This window comes from Hippoglossus stenolepis, chromosome 11 (genome assembly GCF_022539355.2).
Source record: "Hippoglossus stenolepis isolate QCI-W04-F060 chromosome 11, HSTE1.2, whole genome shotgun sequence".
NCBI classification, from domain to species: Eukaryota; Metazoa; Chordata; class Actinopteri; order Pleuronectiformes; family Pleuronectidae; genus Hippoglossus; species Hippoglossus stenolepis.
The window spans coordinates 14,181,973-14,207,977 of record NC_061493.1 but is presented as its reverse complement, the minus strand read 5'-3'; the positions used below and the strand labels follow the sequence as shown (position 1 = coordinate 14,207,977).

The following is a 26,005-nucleotide window of genomic DNA, read 5'->3' as shown; positions in this document are numbered from 1 at the left end:
TATGTTGTATTGTATTGTCACAATTACCCATATTTTCCAAACCGTTGCACACTGATGTGAATACAGACTTTAGAGTAGCTCTCAATGAGCTCATACCTCCACCAAGGACAAACCATTCTACGCGCCTATAATAGAAATACAAAGGAAAAAGGAAGTTGTCTGATAATCTTCACCTTGCACCTATAGAGCCAGAGATGATCAGGAGCGGTGGTTGAATGGGTCGTCCACTAACAAGAAGGTTGGTGGTACGATCCCTGACTCCCCTCTGCATACCCTTGGTGTCCTTGGGCAAGATACTAAACCTGGAATTGCCCCTGACGGCTGTGCGGACAGAGTGTGAATGCTGTGTGATAGAAAAAGTGCTGCATAGTAGCCCTGTATGACTAGAAAAGCGTTAACTTCAATACTTATGTGGCCCACATAAAAAAGCTGGCCCATGTCCCATCCTGTCACCATCTTTGGAGCAAATTGGTTCTCTTCCTTCATTTTTTTGGGGTTACAAATAAACAAGCTCAAAACAAACAAACAAACTCCGGTGAAAACATGGCCTCCTTGGCAGAGGTAAAGATTTGTAAACATTTTCATTTAATTCGAGCTGAAACTCTGAATGATGCCTTCAGCGGTTGAACCTGCGCAGATGGCACAGAGATACTGAAGAGAAGGAGAAGGACTGTTTACTGTCGGAGCCACAGTCAGCGGCTCAGCATCCAACAGTCAGACAGCTGTAACCATGGAAACAGCATCAAACTTTATCTCTGTTACCCATTCAGTTCATTCCAGCCAGTTCATCCGGCATAGCACAAAACTAAAGACTGCAGCATTATTACCAAAAATAATAAATGTCTCTCTTTCCTATGTATTATCTTTTTTTTTTTGCATTTGAAATGAGAGTCTACAGAGACAAGAAATGCTCATGTTCATTTTAAAAACAGTGAATTTGATGCAACATGTAATTTTTTTCTTCTACATGTTGTTTGATCCAGATCTTCTACCCATCATTGATTTTTAACATCTGTTTAAAAAAAAGAAACAACAGTATTTCTTTTTTTTTTTCAGTTCTCCACTGGAGAAAATATCACCTATAAATAGTTGTGAAGCCCTAATTCAACTGTTTCGCTAACTGAGGTGACAATAAAGTTATCCTTTCAAATATTTACACATCGCAACACACTATTGTTTTTTATTTGTACGTCTCTTTCTGGTTTTTCAGTATTGTCACATAAACACTAAATGAATTCAACTTGATAATACAGTATATTGCAGTTCTCCACTTGTCTGCATCCAGCTGCAGTCTCCTGCCTCCGGGCCCCCTGGGTAAGACGGCAGTCATATTCTGGCGGTCAGCCTCCACACACCTGCATCCCCAGCTGGACCTCTAATCCACCCCCCTCGTCCTCCTCCTCCCCCGCTGCCTCCCCTGCTTTACAATGCTCTCCTCCCAGCTGCCCCGCGCTATTTATAGGCCCCGTTTCATTTCCACACCTGCAGGGAGGCAGAGTTGTCACAGTGGACCCACCGAGCCTCTCTGGAATACTGCATGGGAATGAAAATGCACCTTGCTGATGCAGGAACTTATTCTTGTCACTCAATCCCCGCGGACCCGCATGATACTGTTTTGTTTTGCGAATGTGCAGTGCGGTGCAAAGATAACGCAGGGAAAAAGGAGTATAGGTTTCCTGTATGACAATGTGAGCTGTACTGACATGGATGACACTTTCTGATTAACCACGAACACTCACACCAGCTGGATATGATGCATTTCCTCACAACAGACCACGCGGACATTATTCCTCTATAAACTTCATTAACTGGAGCCGGAGAGGTAACGCTAAGTAAGTGCAACAACACATAAAAGTTCCTATTTTCCTCCTACATTCTCGCTTTTTTCCTGTCATGCTTTTCTCTCTGGATTTAGTGGGCTGAGGATCCAGTCAGCGGATTACATTATCAGTCTGACCTAGTTGCCAGCTATCTCCTGAGACCTGAGGAGCCAGGCTTTCTGCACAGCCTTCCGCTGCTACAACACGCACACTGTGTAACTTTAATTTATCAGGGGGAAGAGGAGGGAGAAATGTGACAGGTTGACAGTTCTCTTTGCCTGCCACTCCGAGCACTCCCTCTCCCCGCAGTGTGCCGGTTAAGGGTCCTCACTATAGAACAGTGCATTACCGAGAGTGACTTTTATTCAGCGCGCTGGAAACTCATCAGCGAAGGTTGGAACCGTCTTATTAACGTGAGCGTTTAAGGCAGCGAATTGCAGAGAATTGTGTGATTCAGGATGTGGGAGAGGAGCTGAATAGCTGTATTTCCCCCTCCTCTGATTTATAAGCTACATAAAGTGTTGTTCATACACAGTCGACTCCAGTGATGGAAGAAGTATTCACATATTTTTTATAAGTGGCAATACCACAATTGCAAGCAGGCATTCAGAATTTAACTTGAGTAAAAGTACATAAATGTTAGCAACTACTCTTAGGTTGCTTGAAATATCATAAGGCTCTTAAATTATTGCATATATATCATTGATACATTACAATGTAAATGTTGTTTGTCGATATTTGTATAGCCTTTTTAATCTCAAACATAATTCTAGTAGAAATATCATAAGTAATGGATTAAAAAGTATAATATTTCTGTATAAAATATGAAGTAGAATAAAAAGGAGGTAAAACGGTTTGTACATTTCCACCACTGGTCATCTCACATTGAAAAAGGCTCCAATTCCTGATGTCATATTTATCCTAGATATACAACAGCGGGAGTTTTTCATAATTCCCTAAGAATGCGACGTCTATCCTGCGCAACTGGTGTTCAATTAGTTCATAAAATCAATCATGTAGCAATTAGCAAGGCAAAAGCATAATTTAGGCCTTCAAAAGGAACAATTCAGAGCTGCTATTGGAAAGAAATCACAAAGGACTTAAAATCACAAAGCAGTTTTCAGGGGCAGAATTAAAATGAAAGGCAGTACAGTGGCAATACACTCAGAGAACAAAGGAGCGAACTAATCAGCCCACAGATAAAAAAAAAAATTAAAAAGGAGTTCACAACAGAGAGGGAGCACCGACGTTCCAGAAAAGAAAATGTGAAGAAGTGTCGCACTGATTCGGTACAAGTTGAAAAAATAAAACCTGGACGAAAAAATGGAGTCTATTTTCATTTCTGTGAGCGGTGACAGGTGATCAGCCAAAATGAGCTAAACAACACCTGTTGACATTCACAATCTCAACCACCCCTTAAATCTGGTGTTTTAGGTTCGATACCAACATTTCACACAATATTCGAGCCGAGCGGGGAAACGTCCACGTGAACGAGAGATGCAGGTGAAACGCTGAAGTCTTTCTGGGTCAAAAAAGAAAAAGCCAATATGTTTTTTTCTGTGAAAATTTCGGGAGGTGGTGGTGGGTGATGGTGGGGTGGGATCGGGGGTGGGATCGGGGGGTGTAGAGATGTGCCGCTGCCAGATTAGGCCCCAGCCTGTGCCAAGGTTATAAACAGGCTGTTATCAGGCTTCCAAACAGAATAATCCTCCCTGTATCAGCGCCCAAACATATGGGGCCACACAAAGCAGCAGCAGCCCCTGACAGACACCCCCTTTTAATTACACAGAGGAGGGGGGCAGGACCTTTCTCCCTGCGCCTTTTCCCCCCTTTTCCTGCCATAGCTTGCCTGCGTCTGGCTCCGTCAAGGAAACACGTTTATTTTCTGAGAAGGAAGCTCATCTGTCACGACACATAAAGCTTAGAGACGAACCTCATAGCGACCTTGTACCGCATTAATATTTCAGATGTTGTAGATCAGAGCTGGGACGACAGGTTAATTCATCTATTGGTTGATTGACAGAAAATATCTGAAGTCCTTAATTGTCATTTTTAAGCACAAATGGTCAAATTGATCTTATTCCAGCTCCTCAAATATGGAAATCTGTAGCTTTCGTTCGTTATATGTATTGGCATAATGAAAATATATATATTTTTTTAGACTTAATATAACATTTCAAGATAAAAGTTTGGGCTTAAGGAAATTGTGATGGGTGTTTTAACTATTTACTGACATTTTACGGACAAAATTATTTAATATCGTTCCAGACATTTGGTGTTTTCCTTTTCCTTTTATGGCCTCAATCAACAAATCTAAATGTTCAAGCAAAATTATTTATAGTGTACAATGACATGGTATTTACATTTCACTGCATACAGCACGTGTTTTTACATCCTAACTCCGTTCGTGTTTACAATTCTTAACATTCAAACAAACACTACATTAATCAGTAATAAAATAATTGATCCACTGCAGCTCTAACTTTAATCCTGGGGTGTCATAATGTAAAACCCATTAAACTGACAGTATTAATGTGAACTTCATTGAAAATTATGACGCACACTTTTCACCATTTTACACATTTTACTGCCAAAACTGAAAAAAATTAAAACCTTAATCAAAAATAAGAAAATTATTACTATTTCCAGAAATTAAATTTGCAACACAAAGTTTTTCATTTGACATTCTTTTTCCTTTTTTTTTAATCGAAAAACTAAAAACGTGTCACTTTGGTCCAATCAGGTCTCAACTGTTGAGGGACTCTCCTCCCATCTGAAAGGAATAAATTCCTCAATCTTTTATATACTGCCTACAGATTTTAAAGTCTTGTTCAATAAAGTTTAAATGTCACAGAGGTGTAATAACAGGGATCATATAAACGCCGGGCTTGGAAAAGCTATGCAAAAATGACGCCGTCCCTTTCCGCTCGTGCCATAAAGTTTTATTTGGCTGAATCGGCCAATAAAAGTGGGCTTTGAAGGTTGTCAATGGGGAGTAATTGGTCCATTTTACAGGAGCGATCATATTTCTCCGAAGCGCTTTTTTTCCCCTACGCCGAGAATGAGCCCTGACAGCAGCACGAGGAGAATCTTCTTGTTAGAGATGTGACTTCCACACCAACCTTCAGCTGAAACACAAGGGCAAGTGAAGACTGAAAGAAGAAAAAAAAACCACATCTGGAAAACCAAATACAGAGCAGGTAAACAACACGACAAGATGAATATGCAGCTGTGGTCTCATGTGCCGCAAACCCCTCTTTGAGACTTCACATGAGCGATGGAGATACACAATAACAGGCCGCGCTGTTGGCAGCAGCAGAGCCCATTTCACAGACCCTCAGACAGCGGAAAGAGTGTGGAGCTTAATGACGTCCAATCTTCTCTGTCACGCCGGGCTGGAGGCTCACCGGGGCAAAAATCGACCGACAGCTCAAAGTGCTGTTAACCGGTTTTGAGGACTCCTCTCTGATGCACAAAGCGCACCTTTATTTCAGGTGGCAAAAAGCATGCCATCACTGTCTTTCCCCACAATTAAAGTTTAGACATTCATGCAGCCATATAGAGAAGCAAAACACACGTTCCACAAATATTCGTGTGGCGTGAAGATTGAAACAATGGCTTTTCAAAATAAGGTGGTGCGTCTGAAGTCACTTTCGCTCTTTTGATAAAAGCTCGCAGTTGTAATTTGCTGCTGAAAGACGTACATGTAATGATTTGCAAACAGAGACCAAACACAACGGTAACCTCGAGGAAAACATGAAAGGAGGTATCTTCATTTTACTATAGACATTTGCTTTGAGAACTGAAGGCCGTTTTTGTCGACACGCTTTTCAAACTGTGCTTCTGAAGAGAATTTCTCTTTTGATTAAGATTTGAGTTTTGAACTATAAAGATATGTGCTGCGCTGTAGCTTGTAACACACAAAATTTATGACGACTACTGTGATCTTCCCTAATTGATCAAAGTCAGACATCGCCTTGATGAAACAAAGCAGCAGTCACTTTCAATCGCGTTAAGATCACAAGGGTTTTTAATAACTATTTCTTAAAAGCAAAACAACACTTTTGTGCCCAGTAACTGAATTTCTTGTGGTAACATCTAGATTCACTAGATCCTGATGTTTATTTGGATCTGCACCAAATTTCACACACTCATTGTTATCAGTTCCCTAAACATGTCTGATTTTTCAAGATTCCTGAATTATTCTCTAAGAAATCATTGAAAATGTTGAAAACACCCCATCTCACTATGGTAAAGAAAGTGAAAAACAATTCCTGCATCTGCCCCCTGATGCGGATCAGCATTAAACTCCAATGGGTTCTTTCCTGACCTGAAGTTTTGTAGAAATCAATCCTGTAGTTTTTGCGTAATCCCACTAACAAACAGAGAAATGCAGACGAAAACATAACCTTTTTGGCGGAGGTAATTATCAGTTGTTCATAGCAAAGATGAAGAAGGCGTTTTGTTTTTGTCACCAGGTCTTGTTCTTTGACTTGATTTCACAGTTGGAGCAGTATTTAGTGAGGAGATATCAGAGTGCAGCAGTACACCACAGTGCCAGCGTCCATCCATCCCAATAAGAAAGGCCGAGAAATAATCAAACACGCTCGCCTCTTTGGAGCAAAGGAACTCCAAAGAAAAACAGACAGACAAACACAATGAGCGTCTCCATATCTATATCCCAGAGTCAGGGTAAACGGACGGCGCGCTGCGGCACGGCTCGGCACGACGGCCCCTAATGATCTCCCCTCTGTTTCAGTGGACTGAGAAAAGCCATTACCTCCTGCCACATTACCCTGCCATCCCTCACATGGTGGATGGCCCCCTCTCTCCCATGAGCACCTTGCTCCAGTCATGGCTGGCAGTGCTCACCTCTTTACCGCCTCCTCCTCAACCCTGTCCACCCTCCTCCCACTGAAACCCACAGCTCTATACATCACATTTAACACTTTGACACTAACAGTCTATAATGTTTCTATTCTACAAAATCACTCTGCCAAGTCTGGGATCGCAGAGGAGAGTCTGAGGAAAATAAATACCACTCTCAGCCACTGGCAGTAAATTCTAAAAGGAAAAAAGAAAAGTACAAAAAAGCAGCCTCTTATGCGTTCTGCCTCTGCGCCCGGCCTCTGAGAGGTCCTCTGGCCGCAGCCGATGTGGGGGGATAATTTCAATCGATACACATTACGGCTCCCACTGACAGCAACGGCTCACACTGTACACGGAGGATTGTCCGAGCCGCACACACGACCATATTTTCGCCGACGCCGACGCTCCTTGTGAGCACTTTACAGTTGTATGAAAGAAACATTTCACTGCGTTAAATTATTAAAATCAAAAAGTGGCATGAATAAATAAAAGCGGCCTGAATAAGTGATGTGACAAGACAGACTTGAGGCCTGACCTTTGAAAGTGTCTCAATGTGTCAGCGGACGAAAAGGGAGGGACACGCTTTGAAAAAGGGAAGGAGGTGTGAAATCGTGGAAAAAGAGGAGGAGGAGAATCTTTAAAAAAAAAAAACTTAAATGAAAGATGTCAGGACAGATTAGTGGACTCAAAAACAAAGACGGAACAATAACCATAGAGAGCGCCCTCATTGCATTACAATTTGTTTCTTTTTGTCTCTCTCTTTAATATACGTGTTTACTTGGGCAAAATCCAATCATTTCATTCCCTCGCAGTGTTTTCTCGTGTATATAAACAAACATTTGCTCGACCTCACTGGAGTATTAGCTTTAATGTATCGTCAGCAAGCTTGGCTTTGAGAGGGCATTAATTTCAATTCGCCGATTTAAACACTCCAGTTTGTCGCAATCCTTCATCGCAGTACGCCACCAAGTCAACACACACAATGGGCCTATTTTTCAATCTAATGGCGGAGCTTACTTGCCATTAGTGGAGGGGGAAAAAAACTGCTTTTGCCTCAGAACAAGCCACTCAAAATGTAACTCTGCATTTCAAAATGAATTTGAATAATTAATTGCAAGTTAAAACAGACGTGAACCCCAAGAAAGAAACGGTCTGGGGACGGGGAGATGGGAATTTTCTTCTTTTTTTTTTGCCCCAGGCCAGAAGATCTCTCATCTTAGAAAGCTGGAAAATCTAGTCTTTGAGGATGGAGTGTGTAATCTCCAGTGAATCTAATGAAACAAAGTAAAAGATAACGCCACATTTCATCACATCGGAGACGGAGCACTTCCTCCGGCTCGCCCTTGAGGTGGCAGGAATCCATAATCTGAAGAAATCAGTCTTTTTATGTAGTTGAGGTATCACAAGCCCCTGTTTGACCCGACTCTCAAGACAATTGATTTATGAGCAGATCTGAGACTTGAAGCCAAAAAGTCTACACCTCTCCCTCAAATGATTTATTTTTAAAAATAGGATTTCTGGGAAAAAGAAAATATTACTGTCAGGAAGCAATTCAGATGGAATATGGCTGTTCTTTTAATAGATAGTATAAAAATAGTGACACAACAAACCACATATACATAGTATGTTAACCACCGATGTATATTTGATCATAGAATAGACATTTTGGTCGTCAAATTTTACTGCAATATTGCAAGTTTACAGCCCCGCTTTCTCATATAAGTCAATACAAGACATTTAGAGAAGCTACCTCTCCTCCCGACTTGTCCTTGGACCCATTCCTTTGCAGTGAGCTTGTCTTTATTATTTAATTAAGCCACTACGGCCGTTACATTAATAATTGAGTGTGAGAGGAGACCCGGGGCAGCCGCAGGCTCTGGTGCATCGGGCTTCCTGGTGAGGAGTGTATTAAAAATGTGTGTGTTTATGTCTCCAGGGCGTCTGTCCTGGCTGCATAAAATTGAATTGGTTATATCTAATATATCATCCCCTAAGGGTGGCTGGGTGGGTGGGGAGGAGCAGGGGAGGAGGGGTGGGGGGGGGGGCTGAGATGGTTGCATCCTGCCAGCAGGGAATGAGTCCGGTCTTAGAGATTCAGAGGGAGACGCATGAGGCTGTGACGTTAATGTCCCTCAGAATCAAATCGATGGCTGTCCGAATCCTCAATGTGCATGGCCTTAAGCTACGAGCACAAGACAAGCCCAGAACCAGATTAAACCCACTCGTTACCGCAGTCTTTGTTCACTTCTGGTGTCTGCTGATGCATTCAGTGCATCAGTGAGGAAGGGTGGAGGATTTCTTATGAAAACGGATTACAACCAGATACCAAACACAGGGAGGAAAAAAGCTTATGGCATTCATATAGATACTAAGAGGATGAATGTTGGTGACAATGTGAGTGTCTGAATGTAGAAGCAGCAAAAAACATCACTCATGATCCCTCCTTTCACAGACCGAGGGGCTGACTGCAAAACACACTCTCCCTCTCTCTGTCTTTCTCCACCTCTCCTCTTATCTGCTTCTCCCACCATCCCCCACTCCACCTCCACATCCAAGCCGTGGCTTTATCCAACCCTGCACCTTTAAGGCCTCCAGACTCCAGAGGAATGAGCGTTTTAACACCACCATTAAGGTCAGGGCCTAAATTATTGATCTGCCACCTCTATCAGCATAACGGTCACGTAGCCAGTATCACAATCTAACCCTGCCGCCCTCGGCCAGCTCGCTGCAGCTCCCTCAATTAGAGAGAGATTCTCATTACAAAGAGAGACAGCGAGAGCGAGAGCGGGAGAGAGAGCAAGGTGGAGGGAAAGAGAGAGAGAGAGAGAGAGAGAGAGAGAGAGAGAGAGAGAGAGAGAGAGAGAGAGAGAGAGAGAGAGAGGTCCGCTTCAGATGGGAAAATAGGGGGACAGCAGGCATTCTTTACACCCTCCCTCCCCCCTCCCGTCCACCTCCTCCTCCCCCATTGAAGTCTCCCATCATCTCTCCAGACAAGGCCCAAAGATGACAGGTCTTATCCTCACCAAAATGCGGGTGATAAGGCAGCTGTAAGAGAATAATAAAAGAATAATGCATGGAGGATGAAAGAGGGAGGCAGACAGGGAGCGAGGCAGGGAGAGAGGGGCAGGCCAGGGAGGGGGCAGCAACATAAATAAAGATGCGGCACAGTTGGGCTGGATCTCCTAATGAATTCGGAAGGTCCTGGATCAATAACATCAGCACACTGACGACACATCACAAATGCCAAAGGAGCCCTCCACTTTGAGGCCGAGCAGCCCGGAGGAAAAAAACTGATTCCTGCTCGACGAAAAATTACCGAAAAATAAATGGATGCTTTAAAAAAAAAAAAATGCCTTTGCGGGTGAGGGGAAAACGACGAGGAGTGTGCTTGTGTGTGATGCTGCAGCGAGGAGCATCAGGAAGCAGGAAGCGGCCTTTATCCTTGGTAATAGGGATGATTTCCACCTAGGAGATGCCGTGATAGTGGCCGCGCTATCAGTGCCATTAGCGCTGCTGATGACAGATGGCTTCTTTGTCTCTATTCAGATTTATTTTCACAGCTGTCAGAGAGAAAAAACACACTGAGTACATCATTACCCCGTGCAAATAGCCTGAAACGATACAACCCCTGACATGATGGTCAAACTGTTTGCTGTGCTGAAGATCCACGGGTGAGAAAACTGGAGTCTGTGTTTTTGGCGAGGAGACTCCGAGAGGTGGATCAAAACAGACGTTGACTTGGGTCTCTGAAAACGTGCCCTCTCTCCCCACTCGCTCATACACAATCATGGCCTAATGGCATTCCATTAGCATAATTGCCAACATAACTAGTGTTCCGTGTCTGAGAGCCATTCCCCAACTACACGTAAAAAAACAGAGCGATGAGAGGAGATGAAATTGAGCCAAACTGGGACCATCCCCAAAAACATATTGTGGGTGTTCGAGCTGGATCCCCCCTCCTCCTCCTCCTCCTCCTCCTCCTCCTCGCACGCTTTTCAAAGCTACAGCGCTTTGTGGAGACCCCCTGGGAAGGCTCTGGCATCTCAAGGAATGTGATGCCAGAGTGTGTGGGTCTGCGCGCGCGCGTGTGTGTGTGTGTGCGCGCGTGTGAGGGGGCATGTTTGTATGCAGCACAGATAGCGGATGGAAGAGCAGAGCTTCCTTCACATGTTGGTCGCTGCCTCGCCGCTCAAAGACTGGGCCTCGACGCACGCTTCACACCAAACACAACCTGCCAGGCAAAATGAAATTCCCATTATTTTTAATTAATCCCTAATTAAAATATATTACTGCGCAGATTCCACAAATCTCTCTTAATATGCAAATGTGGCCAATTCAAGGATATTTACATATCATTAATTAAGGCAGCCACATTCTCTTACTCTAATGAGCTGTGGCCCGGGTCTGCCAGGGAAAACTAAACGCCGGGCTCAGGAGTGAGTAAGCACAGCCACAGGGGGGTATGCCGGCTCTCTGTTGAGTCAGGACTGTCAAGCGTTGACGTCGGGGTGAAGCAGACAAAAACAACTCTGCTGGGATCACAGCGAAGATCCACCCTGAAACACTTAAACCTTTAAAAAAAAAAACAGTCACCAGATCTTGCATCTTTGTACTTATTATGGTGTGTTTTTCTAATTCCTGAGGATGTGACCTCATGCAGAAGTGTTTCCTGCAGAGCTCTGGAGGAGTCAGATACGTTATCACTGTCACTGTCACTATCACTCCGTATGAATGCATGCAGGGAATGCAACAAGTCACCAGGGTTTGTGGGGACAGACGGAGCGCAAACAAAGCTAGACCAGGTGAGCTGAGGTAAAGCCCTTTCATTTCCCCAAGAGCACATTTAATTTTGAAAAGTCACATAAGTCATATAATGTTTTACTAATAAGACTCAAAACTTAATGTTTTCTATGACCGCATCACCCCATCAAATTGAAATATTCTACTTTTCCTCTACTTTTTTATTTTCCTTTCTCCAAACACAACTACCCCTGACACATTTGGTCTCTTCAAAATTAAGTTCTCTGGGTTTGAACAATGTCTGGCTTTTTTTTCTTGCTCGAGATGTTTAGACAAAGGAAATAACTCACAACTCATTAACATATGCAGCACATGCGAAATGGTTACCAGAGCGACCTGGTGGCTGGCTGCAGTATCGGTCATAAATCCTGCCTCCTCCATGTTACTGGATGGGACATGAGCCAACATAAAGACTGACATGTCGAATACATTTTCTTCAAAGATGGTTTCTATCATTTAAAGTAGTTCTTATCACGCTGATGCTGTAAAATCGGTTAAATTGTCATGATTGACAGCTGAAACTGGCTCTCAATTGGTCCACGGCCCCATCCCCTGATTGCTACAGCGCTGTTTCTGGCTCCAAATTAGCAAGATGGTGGCGTTCGCATCCATTATATTTTGGCTTCATTTCTGATAGTGGGAGGAAGACGTGTCGTCCATCTTTATGTACGGTCTATAATATAACCTTTAGTTGCATTTTCAGCGTGCTCTGTACGAGTTATTAACTGCAATCCCCCCCTCCTTAATCATTAAAGTGGACACATGAAGTGCATCCAATTTTTGGCATGGATGTAACATGGATACTATTCATGAATATCTTGTTGTAATAGGTTATTTGAAGGAGAGTGAAGAAATGAGGTGGGGTGAGATGTACCTTGCCCACCTCCTTGTTCTCCCCTTTTCCAGCTGCTCTAATTTGACACCTTGAGCATTGGAGGGGGTAGGGGGTAGGGGGTAGGGTTAACTAGGTGGGGGAGTGCAAAGACACAGTGGAATTCATTAAGAATAGCAGCCCCTCTCTCCCCTCAACCTCCCTCCAACGCTAATGACATCAGAGGTTAGAAGAGAGCAGACTTTAGCTGAGAGATGGGAGGAGAGGAGCGGGAGGGAGAAACCAAGAGAGAGGGGAGATGCATGAAATTATAAATATTTAAAATAACTACATTTTCAGTGGAAGCAAGAAGAGAATGATGAGGTGCAGGTTAATACAGGAGCCGCTCTGACTGAACAAACTCTCCCAGGCCTTGTTTGCCCCGGCTCAGTCCGAGTGTATTTCTACATCCTTTTAACATTCACACAAAATGAAAATGGTTTTTGAAAACTGCCATTTTGCCTCTGACAGTCTTAATGCACTATGATGACATGCCAACAACCAACTGCATACCTTCAAAGAACCCATTTATGCCACACTTTGTAGGTTGGATGGACTGCAATCAGACCTTTTTCAACATTGTGATTACCACGTACCGGCACAGTAATCTGTGGCTGAGGAATTGGCTGGCTAATGGCAGTTTCACATCAGCGATCTATAGGGACCTTGCAGACAAGTAAAGTGGTAGTTGCAAGATATTGAAATGGCCAGTGCCGCGTGGGATGAAAGGTCTTTAAAAAAAAAAAGTATTAAGAACTTTTTTTCTCTAGCAGCAGCAGCAGCAGCAGCAGCAGCAGCAGCAGCAGCAGCACAGTGTGTACGCTGAACAGCTTTATCTTTGCAGTCACTTAAAGCATCAAACACCTCGCTTTCCTTCACAGCCACTTGGAAGATGCCACTTGATTTTAAAGCTAGAGGGAAAAAACGATGGAGGGACGAGGGGAAGAAATGTTTTTCCAGCTGAGCTGAAATCCTCGCTGAAGCTGTGTCCCGAGACCTTTCAAATGCTCGTTTCCATTCATCTACCGCTGACACTTTTCATGACGTACTCTCTCTGGCAAACTGTCTGACTCATAAATCCAATTCAAGCCTATTATTGAAGAACCTTTAAAGCTATCCTTCATTAATGTTAATGAGTTTTTTTAGTGGAGGCCAGTGGTGGTTAGGACTACATGGCTGCTTTCCCAAGCTTGTTTAACAGGCCACAGACAGAGATGGATGCTCCTCGCAGTCCGATAGGCTCCCGGAGCCATCTATCACCCGCAGGACCCACCCACAGAGCTTGGGCTCCATAACAAAGGCCAGCGAGGAAAGCTCCTGATTGACAGCTTTATGTGTGTGGTGGCTAGTCAGACAGCGGAGAGGAGACGCGGTATCTGTTTGTGTCCTCCGTGCTGGCCTGCTCTCTGAAAATGAGTTGTGAAGAACAGAACAAAATAATGAGTGAGCGGGGGAATCAATCAATATGCCGACACACGAGATAAATGAGAGAATCAAATACACACAAAAAAACACCTCTAATGCTGCTGAGTAGGTACAAAACTAATCAGGCAAATGAAGCTGCCCGAGCAACGTAAACCGTGGTGAGCGGTGTTAAGCATAAACAGTTATTATCATAAAGATTATTACCCTTACACCTCCAGACTTACTAATTAGTGCAATAAACAGCCATATTCCAAAATGTATGGCTGGAGCACGCAATAAAACGCGCTGCAACATGTAAATACAGATAGTGCTCTGTGCAGAGGCGCTAATAAAGGGATAACACACTGTTCTGCAGGCACTACATTCCAAAACATTAAAAAACATTAAAATCTATAATGATATAAAACACGCACAAGCGTAAACTGCTTTGCTGCTGCCACGGCTGTAATCATTTTACGAGAGGCCACAGTTCCTCTCAGGGCCCGTATATATTCCTGAAATGCAGACAAAAAGGAAGGAAGGTGGGGGGTGGCGGTGTTTCAGAAGAGACACACTAAATTTGGACAGTAAGTAGTATCACCCCGTCGGCGCGGTACACCGCACATTCGCAACGCCCCATTTAACCGCACACGGCGCTTCCCTCTACTGCCTTCATTTGCATACTTCAGCGGGGCCCTGACAGATGAAGACGGATGGGGCAAAATCAGCCTCACTGAAACAACTGTTTTATCAAGGTTAAACTATCCAAGAAGCTCTTAACCCCCGCGCCTTTATCACACTACAGCTCTCCCAATATCAATCTATCAATATGATCTTATCGGCAGGGACGGTGGGGGGGGTGAAGACGCTCTTCATAAACTCAAGTAATAGGAACATAAAGGAATTTTATGTGTTTAGGGGAGGAGACTGCTAAACATGGTGCTGAAGGACATGTCTAATAAAAACTGGCTACAAGGTGGTGCCAGCAAGCCAAATAAAATATAATAGAAGAAGAGTCGCTCGCCTCGAGGCACGAGTGGCGTACACGGAAGATCGACGATTCAAATCTTGTGAACGACTGGCGAGAGGATGAATAAACACTAAAACCTCTGTTTAACCAACACGGTGAACTTGAACATGGTCCTGACACACACTGAGGAAGCATGTGAAGTATCCTGGTATCAGGTCACGTGGAGCTTGAGGGTCCCATATTCTTATATATATATATAAAGTTATGATATAAATGTGTGTGTGTGGTTTTACATCTCTTACTCTTCTCTCTGGAGCTATCGCAAAAACAGTGCGTAAGAGCAGAGCCAATCAGAAGAGCGGGGGCTCTGAGTCTCTCTTCTGATTGGCTGTGTTACTGACTGACACACAGCCATGCCAACCACAGGTGACAGATTGTAGCCCACTACTCTCGCTCTGTAAAACTCACCTGTAAATGAAATGTGCTGGGGGCGTGGCTGAGGGACATGACTGCACAAGTTGTGACATCACAAAATCACAGAAGTCCTGACGGCTTGTTTAAAGACACAGTTTCTTTAAACGCTCCGTGTCCATTTCTCTGTGGATTCAGCTTTTTGATACTTTCACATTATTCATAAAAAAAGAACCTAAAACTTGTAAAAGAAAATTGGAAATCTCACTTTCTATAATACGGGACCTTTAACGTATAATTCAATTCTTGTCTTAGTCCGAACAAATGCGCTTGTCTTCTTGTGTGTTGTGGCTCCATGCATACATGTGTGTGTGTGTGTCGTTCATTTACAGGTGTCCAAAATCCCTCAAACAAATTGTAATATTAAATTGGACAATTTCACTTTCATACCTCTCGCTCGTTTCTGTTATTTACTGCCTATTAACACCCATACACACGATACACACACAAACAATTAATATTAGTTTCGTCATCATACTCTGTGGTGCATCTTATTGAGAAAGGAGAAGAACAAGATAAAAACAAAATTTAAAAAATGAAAAGTAAATTGAATCTCATTCAGTATCTATAAGAACTCATAAATGTTATATTTTTACAGGTAAAACACTAACTTTTAAGTGTTAATATCATTAACTCCAGAGTTAAACCCTTTTTTGGGCTGAAAAATGTATAAAAGAATATTATCCTAATTGCCATATAAGCACAATATCCAAATCCCAGGAGCTACAGTTTTTTGGTGAAGGTAAAACATCAGATTATAAATGAGGCATCAGAAATGACCCGGCCTAAAAATCATAGTATCTAGACATATAGGGAATTTACTTGTTTGGTAAAGACCCCAGCAAAAATCTCCTCATCATCATTTTTCTATTTCTTTCTGTGAACATTAAATGTCAAAATTACCATACCCACTGAAACACCTCAAATCGTAAATGCAATATCTATCAGTGTGGTTTTTCTGTTTAGAAAGGTATAATCGCTGTTGTTTTTATGTGTTGCAACATTAACACTAAACATGCATCTGCCCAACACTTCCGAAACTTTATATGACACACTCACACAAAACAACAAACTGCTCACACCACACATAAACCCTCATGTACGCACAAATCATTAGAGCAAACTACCTCCTAAACTTTTGGTCTTTGAAGGGTAAAAGCTCCGTTAGAAGAAGTATCTGGGTAATAAATGAACAGAAGTATATAATTTGCTGATAATGCTCGAGTAGAAAAAAAGAAAATGACAGCAATTAACATAATTTCAGCAGGAGTTAACTGTCCAGAACTAACACCGCCAAAGGCAAGCTGGCAGACAGACGGCACGGTGGAGACCCACAGCTTTCACTCTTTGAGTTGGAATATGGATATCTACAGTACAGCGAAGCAGCAAGGAGGCTTCGCTGTCTTATCAATCCTCATCGCTGCTACTCAGGATAACACTGTTTACATATTCTTACCTTGTTAGTTGAGAGTAGACATTTTAAGGTTTCGGCTTTTTTTCTCCCGAAATGAAGAATTAATACATTGAGTAACAATCTTCATAACAACAAGTTTTAAACCAGCTGCTTGAGAAAATCTCCATTGTCTCCGATGCAATTTCGGATTAATGAGATTTCTTCCCTTTCCTCAATTTAATCTGCATTTGGAATAAGTGAAACTATCTCATCCTAGTGGCAGTTTGGACTTATTAATCCTTATACTCACTATAAATGTTGTTGAAATTTGAAACCAGATCCAACTTGTATTTCCCTCTCTCCATGCATGCGCCACTTATATAATTTTTTTTATATTATTTTCTTATTTCACTATTTTCTTAATCGAAGCTTTTACTGTTGATTCCATTTTTTTTTTTACTTTATACTCTCAACGTGTGTCAATTCGGCATCTACAGGCTTCACACACAACAAAGATTTCTTGAATCTCTTGAATATTTCTCCCACATGCAGAGTTCTCCCTCTTTTTTTGTGCCTGAAAGAGCCGACACTATTCCAGCAGCCGATTGTAAGTGCCCTTATCTGCCTCACTGAGACGGCCTTTCCACTGCCAGGCGGCCGGGCCGAGGGCTGACCTCTGCTAACACTCATGCTCTCGCCCACTGTGCTAAATGCTACCTGTGGTGTCACATCTGCCCCGGGAAGTGATCCAAAACTGCAGCACCCCGTGTCTCTTTTAGGTCCCACAGAATTAGCAGCAACGATCCCAGGAGACTGCCTGCCTGCTTCCCTGCCTATTTCTGCCCTCACAACACACACACACACACGACACACACACACACACACACAATCACACAGCAGATACCACACACCACACTGAAGATTGCCAGCATGAGGCTGTTTGATTTTGCAGCCACAAAAAACAACTCTTTGTGTGGCTAAATTTATCATCGCTCCTCGCGACAGTATTTGTGTCTTTCTCTACAGTTCAATATCTCTTCTCTCTTTTTCTCTCCCAGTGTGTGTGTGTGTGTGTGTGTCGGCATTGTTCTTTGTCTGTGCCTCTTCCTTCCTTCCAGTGAAGGTGCCGAGGTTACCAAGGCTCATCTGTGGCCCCTTTGTCTCTCACAGAAACGGCAAGGTTTATTAACATAAATTAGAATAGCTCACCAAGAGAGTACCTTGTCGCTACGCGTTACCCACGGCAACCTCTCCTCCACTCTAAATCCACCTGATCGTGTGTGTGTGTGTTTGTGTGTGAAATAAAGAAAAGAGATAGAGTAAAAGAGTGAGAGAGAGTGAGTGAGTGTGTGAGTGAGTGAGAGGGAGACGGAGGGAGAGAGAGAGAGCACTCCCTTGCATCTAAATGTGAAACTACTCTGAGACGGGGGAGACACATCCACACCCATCTCTCCCCTGTCCTGATTAAAATAAATGGTGCTATCTGCACTGCATGACTCACTACACCATGGCATTACTATCAGTAATTGAAACATCCAATCACTACTGAGCCATCAGCCTCGCTGCTCTTCCCCATCTGACTTTGTGGCACCTGATTGAACATCCCACTGTATGGGAAGTAATACAGGATATGGCTACGAGTTTGTATGGAGGAGAAGAAAAGAAGAAGAAATACTGCGTCAACCAGGCTGCAATTTCGTGACAATGTCTGAACATGTACAGTATATACAGTTGGTATTCCTGTGTGTGTGTGTGTGTGTGTGTGTGTGTGTGTGTGTGTGTGTGTGTGTGTGTGTGTGTGAGAGTGTGTGAGAGTGTGTGTGTGTGTGTGTGTGTGTGTGTGTGTGTGTGTGTGTGTGTGTGTGTGTGTGTGTCTCCAGGGAGAAAGAGGCTGCCTCATTGATTGGTGTTGATTCCATCTGGGCAGCGAGCAGCGACTGACAGTGGATCTAAGCTGCTGCGAAAGGCAACCATTAATCTTGGTCCTGTTTAAGCAGCATGTATTAATTTATGTCATTTTTACTAAGTCAGCCAGGGAAGAGCGCTTGCCATTTTATGTTTGACTGTTCATCGAAGTCAGAGGTTGAAGTGGTGGTGGTGTGTGTGTGTGTGTGTGGTGGGGGGGGGTTCCTTTTGTACAACCCCAGCACGCTGCCAACACGCCACTTACATCATAGTGGCGGGGTGCCAGAGAAACGAGATCCCACACCTCGAATTAAAGGCTATCAGCTGTCAGGGCAACCATCGCCATCATGGACCAAAACAAAGTCTGAATGTATATATCTCTGACATAATAAAGGATGGAGGGGAGATTTAACACCATGAAAAACTAGAATGGCATCAATATACCTCCGCCAAGGCCCAACACTCCCACATTTAAATTCACTAAATCCAGATTTTTATTTGGATCTGCGTCAAATTACCCGCACCCATAAATATCAGTCCCCTAAACATGTCCGATTTGTTTTCATCAAGATCCATGAATTATTCTCTGAGGAATCAACAGAAATGTTTGAAAAACATCCTGTCTCAAAATTTCCTAAAGCTGCCCCCTGATCCGGATCCACACCAAAATGTAATGTGCTCATGGAAATCAAAAAAATGTTTGCGTAATCCTGCTAACTTACAAACAAACACAAACGCAGACGGACACATAACCTGTTTGGGGTGGGGGTGGGGGGTGGGTGGGGGTGTGTGATGATACACGAGAACTAAACAGCAGTAATATTCAGACGTATATACAGTCGGAGCCCCGTGAACGATTCAGTAATAAGATCTGCAGGTGTTTCAATCCAACAGTATGAGGATATACGCGTCCACCGCTCCATACTGCGTGAGGCAATTCCACAAGACTGTGGAGAATCCAATCAAATCCAAACAGCACCAATAAGAAAAACAATGGCCGGGGCAATTGCAACAGCAATAATGTCACCGGAGCTGTTTTGTAGACAGTAAAAGCTGCTCCAGAGACAAACATCTGATAAAAAAGAAACTCCACTCTGCCACAGAGCAAATTTCCTCTCTAAAGCAATTTTATATTTGATAAGTGGGAAGGCATTCTTAGCGTAATGGATCTGAATATGATCTCTGTCAGAAAACTAAGAACACAGCCTCGTATAAAAGCCCCGTGTGCAGAATGGCCGGTGCTGCTGCATCAGATAACTAAATTGAGACGTGCAGGAAAGAGAAACTATAGATAGAGACACAATGCATTCATGTTTCATTTGAATAGGTGAACTGATAGATCTCTGATTCTCCATCCTTTCTTTTTTTTATCTTTTGCTTTCGAGCAGCTTCCATGAAGGTGTTACCTTTCACCTTCACGGAAATGTGAAAATGTGTTTATGTGCATTTCATTTCATTAAAGGCAGTAAACAGACACACCTAGCGACCTATCTGTGCTCTCAAACACAGACACACACACACACACACACACACTCGCACACACACACACACACACTCCCTTGCCATACGTCGACACACAGAATATGACCATTCTACAGCCAGATATGTTATCACGGCTAATTACTACTCCCACCTCAGATATACAGGGCTGTAATTAGCCTCTTAAAACATGATTAACATGTCTCAATTAAGCCAGTCAACATTTGCATAATATATTAGCTGTCCTAATTGCAAGTGAGTTTATATCAGAGGACAGGGAACAGCAAAAAAATACTCGCTGTTGCTTCTGAAGTACGCTGATAATACAGCGAATATAAATATGAGTAGAGAGGAAACGTCAGTGGATAAAAAGGGAACCTGGTATATTTATGTAAGATGTAACTCACTTGACAAGCAAAGATCAGAACATGCCCGACCAGACTAAAATATATTACATGTTTATTATTTTTATTATTCACTTAGATGAACATTTCTGGTCAGTGGGGGAACGGCCTCCCATAAACTCAGAAATCAAAGCCTGGCGGCATCTTCTCGGGAAAAACTTCTGCGCTCATTTCAAAGTTATTTATCTGAAGTTATTTATGAGGGAACAGACAGGGTCCTGTTCAGCCTTATTTCCGTGGAAACTAAAACATGGGGGGGATAAACTGCTGCTTCGGCACTTCCAAGCCGGGGACAGATATACAGTCTCCCAGCTAGCGCGGGGAAAACCAAGGACATAGCCATTAGTTTCAGGACAGCGCCACATTGGAGACTAATGCCTCCATCTGTCACCGGGGATGAGAGGAGGGTAACAAAGAGAGGCAACACTAACCCCTGAACTCATCATGGACAGCCATGTCAATTAAATACTGAAAAACAGCAGCACTGGGAGCCATTGGGACCAGTCTATCCACTGCTTCATGGGAACTCGACCAGTACCTACATCAACGTTTAATGGTAATGGTACGGGAAATAAAACACACCCTTCCATTTACTTCAAGCGCACTCACTAGACCTGGAATTATTATTTGATCATTTTGATAGTATATTAATTGTTTCAGACATTTTCATTTAAAAATGCTAATATTTCTTCTCTGCTTCTCAGATATTAGGATTCGTTGCTTTTCTATGTTTCATATGATTGTAAATTAAATATCTTTTGGATTTGGAGCGTTCGTCGGAGACAAAAAAAGGCATTTGAAGAAACACATTTTTTCTCATACTATACTTTACAATTAAGAGTATGCAATTAATGGTTTAAATAAGAAATAAGCGGAGTAATGAATAATGAAAGGAAGAGTTAGCTGCGTAGCACTGCTTCAAATGCTTTGTGCCAATGAACACTATACTTCACGAGTCCGGACAGGAACCTTGAAAGTGACCAGAACAATGTGAACATGTAAAATATGTGTACATGTCTAATTAGCAGCAGGCGGGAGGTGCTGTGTGTGTGTGTGTGTGTGTGTGTGTGTGTGTGTGTGTGTGTGTGTGTGTGTGTGTGTGTGTGTGTGTGTGTGTGTGTGTGTGTGTGTGTGTGTGTGCGAGGTGGTGCAGTTATGAGGACCAACTGATTCAGCAGGTCTCCGGCTTTGATGAAGTTCAATACATTATCCGTCTGATCACATTAGTCATGCAGGAGCTCTCCATCTGACCCGAGCCTGTATGGGGGTAATGTGAGGCTGTTGACACAGAGTGGCCTGATGAAAAAACAGTCCCAGGCCCGCCGAGAGAGAGAGAGAGAGAGAGAGTAGGCCTGAAATTTGACACCCAGAAACACTGACTTGGTGTCTGGCTTCTCTTACTTAGTCAACCGGTACGTGCCAGCTTCCCTCGCCGTAATGGTTCCACACAAACAAAGACAGCGTCCAGCTCTCTTCACAGGATGTGAAGCTCGCACAGGAAAACAAATTCTAAGTGCTCTCAGGAACTGTAGAAACAATGATGATAGTTTTTTTTTAGTAGCGAGGGGGGCCTGTAGATAGAGAGACACTGGCGGCCAAAAGGAACGTCTGCAAGTGGGAACACAAGCCTGTCCCTGGTTTTCCATAAGCCGGCGTGCGAACCTGAGCTTGTTTAAGCTTGCTAAATACTCTCCCGCCGTGACACGAGCCCGACCCCCGGCACAAATATACAGGGAGTGGGGTGGGGTGGGGTCATCAGTTAAGGCCTGCTCTCTCCTCTATTGGCATGCGCTCCTGCCTTGTTTGTCAGCTGCTTATCAAATGGACACCTCGGCGTCCCATATTACCGCTGTCAACACTCACACGCCAGCGACATACCGCGAGGAGGGGGCACATGCAACACACACATGAACAGCCACATGCAACAAATGATATACAATGTAAAGATATGTTTCCTCTGCTCAGTGAGAGGTTGAGGAGCAGCGGTTCAGCACGGAGTCTGAACCGCCGTGCTGATCTCCTCGCTCTTCCTCTCAAAGACACTCTGCAACAATGTCGGAAAAGCAGGGAGAAGCTGACTCTTTGTAAAGAATATAAAAAAAGACCTGACAAATTACAGGCTGTACTCCACTCGCATACACTGCACTCAGCACATTTGGCTGTAAATGCCATGGTGAAGGTTTGAGTCATTTTCTCTGTCACTGCAGTGAAAGGATTTTCAGTTTCGTCTGCACAAACCTCCGATGGGCGAAGATGAGCCGCGGCTCAGCTCTTCAGACACAGACAGGGAGGACACAGCCATTAAGTCCTCTCTCACAAATTGTTTGGGTTATTCTTAACTTTTAAAAGCTTCTCTGTCTTCAAAGAAACAACGCCGTCATTTACAGCTTGCTGAAGAAACGCTTTTCCAGCTACGCTTTTTAGTTAAAAAAAATAACTGATTTGATACATTACAAAGGGAAACTGTGTTGAAATATGTTCATTCCCCAACTTGGTCCTGAGCAGAGAGGAGGAGAGTTTGCAGGCTGAGGGGAGGCTCTCTCTCGTCAGACGCACTCTGAAACCCTGGTTGCCAAGAACGGTGGGAAGAGAGGAGAGGCAGGGGGAAAAGCCAGGAAAAGGTCCAAGTCACTTTGTTCTTCTTTTTGGAAACGAACTCCAGTTGAACCCAGGGAGACGTCAGACAGTTTACAAAGAGCCAGGCATTACTCTCCCACTTTTCACTTTCCAAGCCTTGCAATTTAGAAACAGGGCCCCAACCTACTATACAGCTTCCTCCTCTCAGAAAACACTCTTTAACCTTTATGAATCCGGTGAAAATCCCAAAGTATCTGTTTACTCCTGCTCTTTTTTTTTCTTCTTTTTTCTTCAGGAAGATCCTGTGCCAATATCTGACTCACGAGAGCGAAATGTCAAAGAAAAACATTTCACGTTGCATTAAGGAAAATGGTGTTGCCTCGATACAAGCCCCGTGTTTATTTCCAACTGTCTGCACGGCTGCAACACGAGCAGACAAAGTGACAAGGCTCTCTCAGTAATCTCAGCCCCCTGCTTCAAAGTTGTGTTCACAGATAAGGTTATATTGGATATTTTGTTTTATTTCCTCCCTTCAAAAAGCGGCGCTCTGCCACATCCCTCAGAGAACATCCGCGGGCTTTCATCATGTGAGCCGCTGTTCTTTTAATCTGCTGTTAAGTGAGTAATAATTCACACATTCCTTTTCACGACTTTGACCCTCGTTGCAAACATAAACAGAAAATCCCTCTGACCTGCCTCTGCATGTAAAACAGCTCACTTAGCAAACACCATCCAACTCGGCCAAGGAAAACAGACTGAGAGGAGTGTGTGTGGGGGGGGAGTGGACAGCCCCAGCCCTGCGAAAGGCCCAAATGTCGGCATGAAAACACTCCTGTCCAATGACAGCAGCTCGTCTGGGGTCCGAGCTGCTCACATGCAAGCTGTGTGACTTTTTGTCAGGAAAAACGTGTCGTAAATCAAAGGGGGAAAAAAAAAAAAATTATATTTCCAGTGGCTCGGGAAAGGAAGGTCTCGATGGCCATGACCTGCTTTGGCTTTGTACAATTTTTTTCCCATAAAAACCCATCAATCATTAAATGAAGCTTTTATATATTCTCATCAGGATCAGTACTAAGTGTAAAAAGAAATCCAGCGAATACAGAGAAATGGTAAAAACACCACGTACCTGTTTTCTCCTTTATTTCACACAAGACGTTGAAGAGGGCAGGTTTCATTCTGTGGCAGTTCAGTGCATGTTTCCTACAGAGAGGACAGGAGACCACTTTCCACATCAATACTCACACAAGTGGCAACGGCAATAATAAACAAAAGGGGCATCGGGAAATCACACAAATCACAAAAATCCTCATGAAGATTCGGTTTAATTTCCCAGATTTCCCCATGCTGTCAGAGGCAGGTTATCTCTCCAAGAGCCAAGGCACAGAAAATGTATCTTATTGTCCAGTTTGAATCTTTAAATTCTGTGATTTTGCCTCATAAATACACAATGTGAGACTTCAAACCAAGATTTGTCTGACAACAAAATCCCCCCCACGTGCCTCTAATGAACTTTGCATCATATTCTGGGTTATTATTAATAGTGCAGAGGGTTACAACTATACAGAAGAGGATCTGCAACATGTTCCTATGGTATAAGATTACAATATAAGCTCCTCTGTGAGAGGGGGTGAAACCGAGGTGCCAACTGCTCCAAAGAAAACCTCTACATGGATCTTCTTCAATTTCAATCATCGTGCAATAATTATTAGTTTTGATTCAACATATTAAAGTTGTTTCTAATAATGAAATCGGAAGTTTGTATTCATTTTCACTTTCATCTGGAGGCAGTCTGTGTTTTTATCTCCCCTCTCTCTCTCCATCCCCATCAACACTGCCGAACATTTCCTCTCTTATTGACAAGTGTTTGTTTTTTATGTGTGTGAGTGTGTGTGTGTGTGTGTGTGTGTGTGTGTGTGTGTGTGTGTGATGTGTGTGTAGCCTCACCTCGCCTGCGCTTCGTCTAAGCTTTGGTCTGTGATAGTCATTATTTGCTGTAATATGTCTCCGATGTCCTGCTTCCTTCCGTCCCCGTCCGTCCCCGCCGTGCCATCCTGCATATGCTGCGCCAGGCCGGGGTGTCCGGCCATGCCTACCCCGTGGGAGTGCATCAACCGCGGCTGCTCGTCCATCCTCGATCGCGGTCCCCGCTGCCTTTGCCTCCAACTTTTTTTATTATTGTTATTATTTAATTTAAATATCAAGAAGGGTAAAAAAATAAAAAATATCCTCGGAAATTCCTCTGGATTCCTCTGCGTCTCTCTCTCTCAGCCCCGGCACTCCTCCTTCTTCCTTGGTAAGCTTTTCTGGATTTGGGAGGAGGGAGACTGACAAACCCTCTCCCAGCTCTCTCTCTTTCTCTCTCTCTCTCTCCCTCTCCCTCTCCCTCTCCCTCTCTCTCTCTCTCTCTCGGTGTCTCTCCCAGCTGGTTGAGGTGAAATCTGATCTGAATCGCTGCTTTTGGCTGTGGCCACTCCTGCGCCGCTACTGTAGGCAACACAAGCACAAAAAAAGCAGGGTTGAAAATTAAAGGCTCCTAATCTGATTAAAAGTGCAGCGCGTTGTTTCCCCCCCCGATGAACGCGGAACGGTCTTTACGCGCTTAGATACGCGCCCGGAGGCTCAAGTTGCCGGTGAAGGTTTCGGATAGAAAGTCACCAGCAACTGTTATTGTTTCGCTTATGTCTGGTAACTGACTCGTAATCAGAGTATGGATGGGGAGAAAAGCCTCCGCCCCTCGAGCCACGATTGGAGAAGAAGGAGCGCGCAAGTCCCACCTCGGTCCTCTCCGCAAACGTCAATCATCCTGCTCGGGAAGGTGGGACACTATAATAAACATAAAGAGATGGTGACCGGGCCGGGTGGCAATGCAGTGATGGATAGAGAGTGAATATGTAGCCTAATAAATAATTGTGAGTGGCAGCGGAACTCTAACCCTACAGGACAGCGTGGGGGTGCTTGGAGAAAGACACTCTGTCACCCACACCATATATTTCCCTGCTGAATATTTACATCCATGTAATCAGTCAAAGGAATAAATAAATC

General features: G+C 43.6%; 1 protein-coding gene across 3 annotated transcripts in view; it reads right to left on the bottom strand.

Annotated features, from left to right (window-relative positions):
• Window positions 1-25,654, bottom strand: part of pbx1a (pre-B-cell leukemia homeobox 1a) — a 48,907-nt gene extending 23,253 nt beyond the window's left edge. For all 3 annotated transcript variants that reach the window (XM_035169396.2, XM_035169398.2, XM_035169397.2), the window contains exons 1-2: window positions 24,908-25,654; window positions 24,090-24,163 (exon numbers count right to left, since the gene is read on the bottom strand). In XM_035169396.2, coding sequence (XP_035025287.1) covers window positions 24,090-24,163; window positions 24,908-25,092 — 259 coding nt within the window. In that variant the 5' untranslated portion in view covers window positions 25,093-25,654. The remainder of the gene's footprint in view (window positions 1-24,089; window positions 24,164-24,907) is intronic.
• Between the last annotated feature and the right edge of the window lie 351 nt (window positions 25,655-26,005).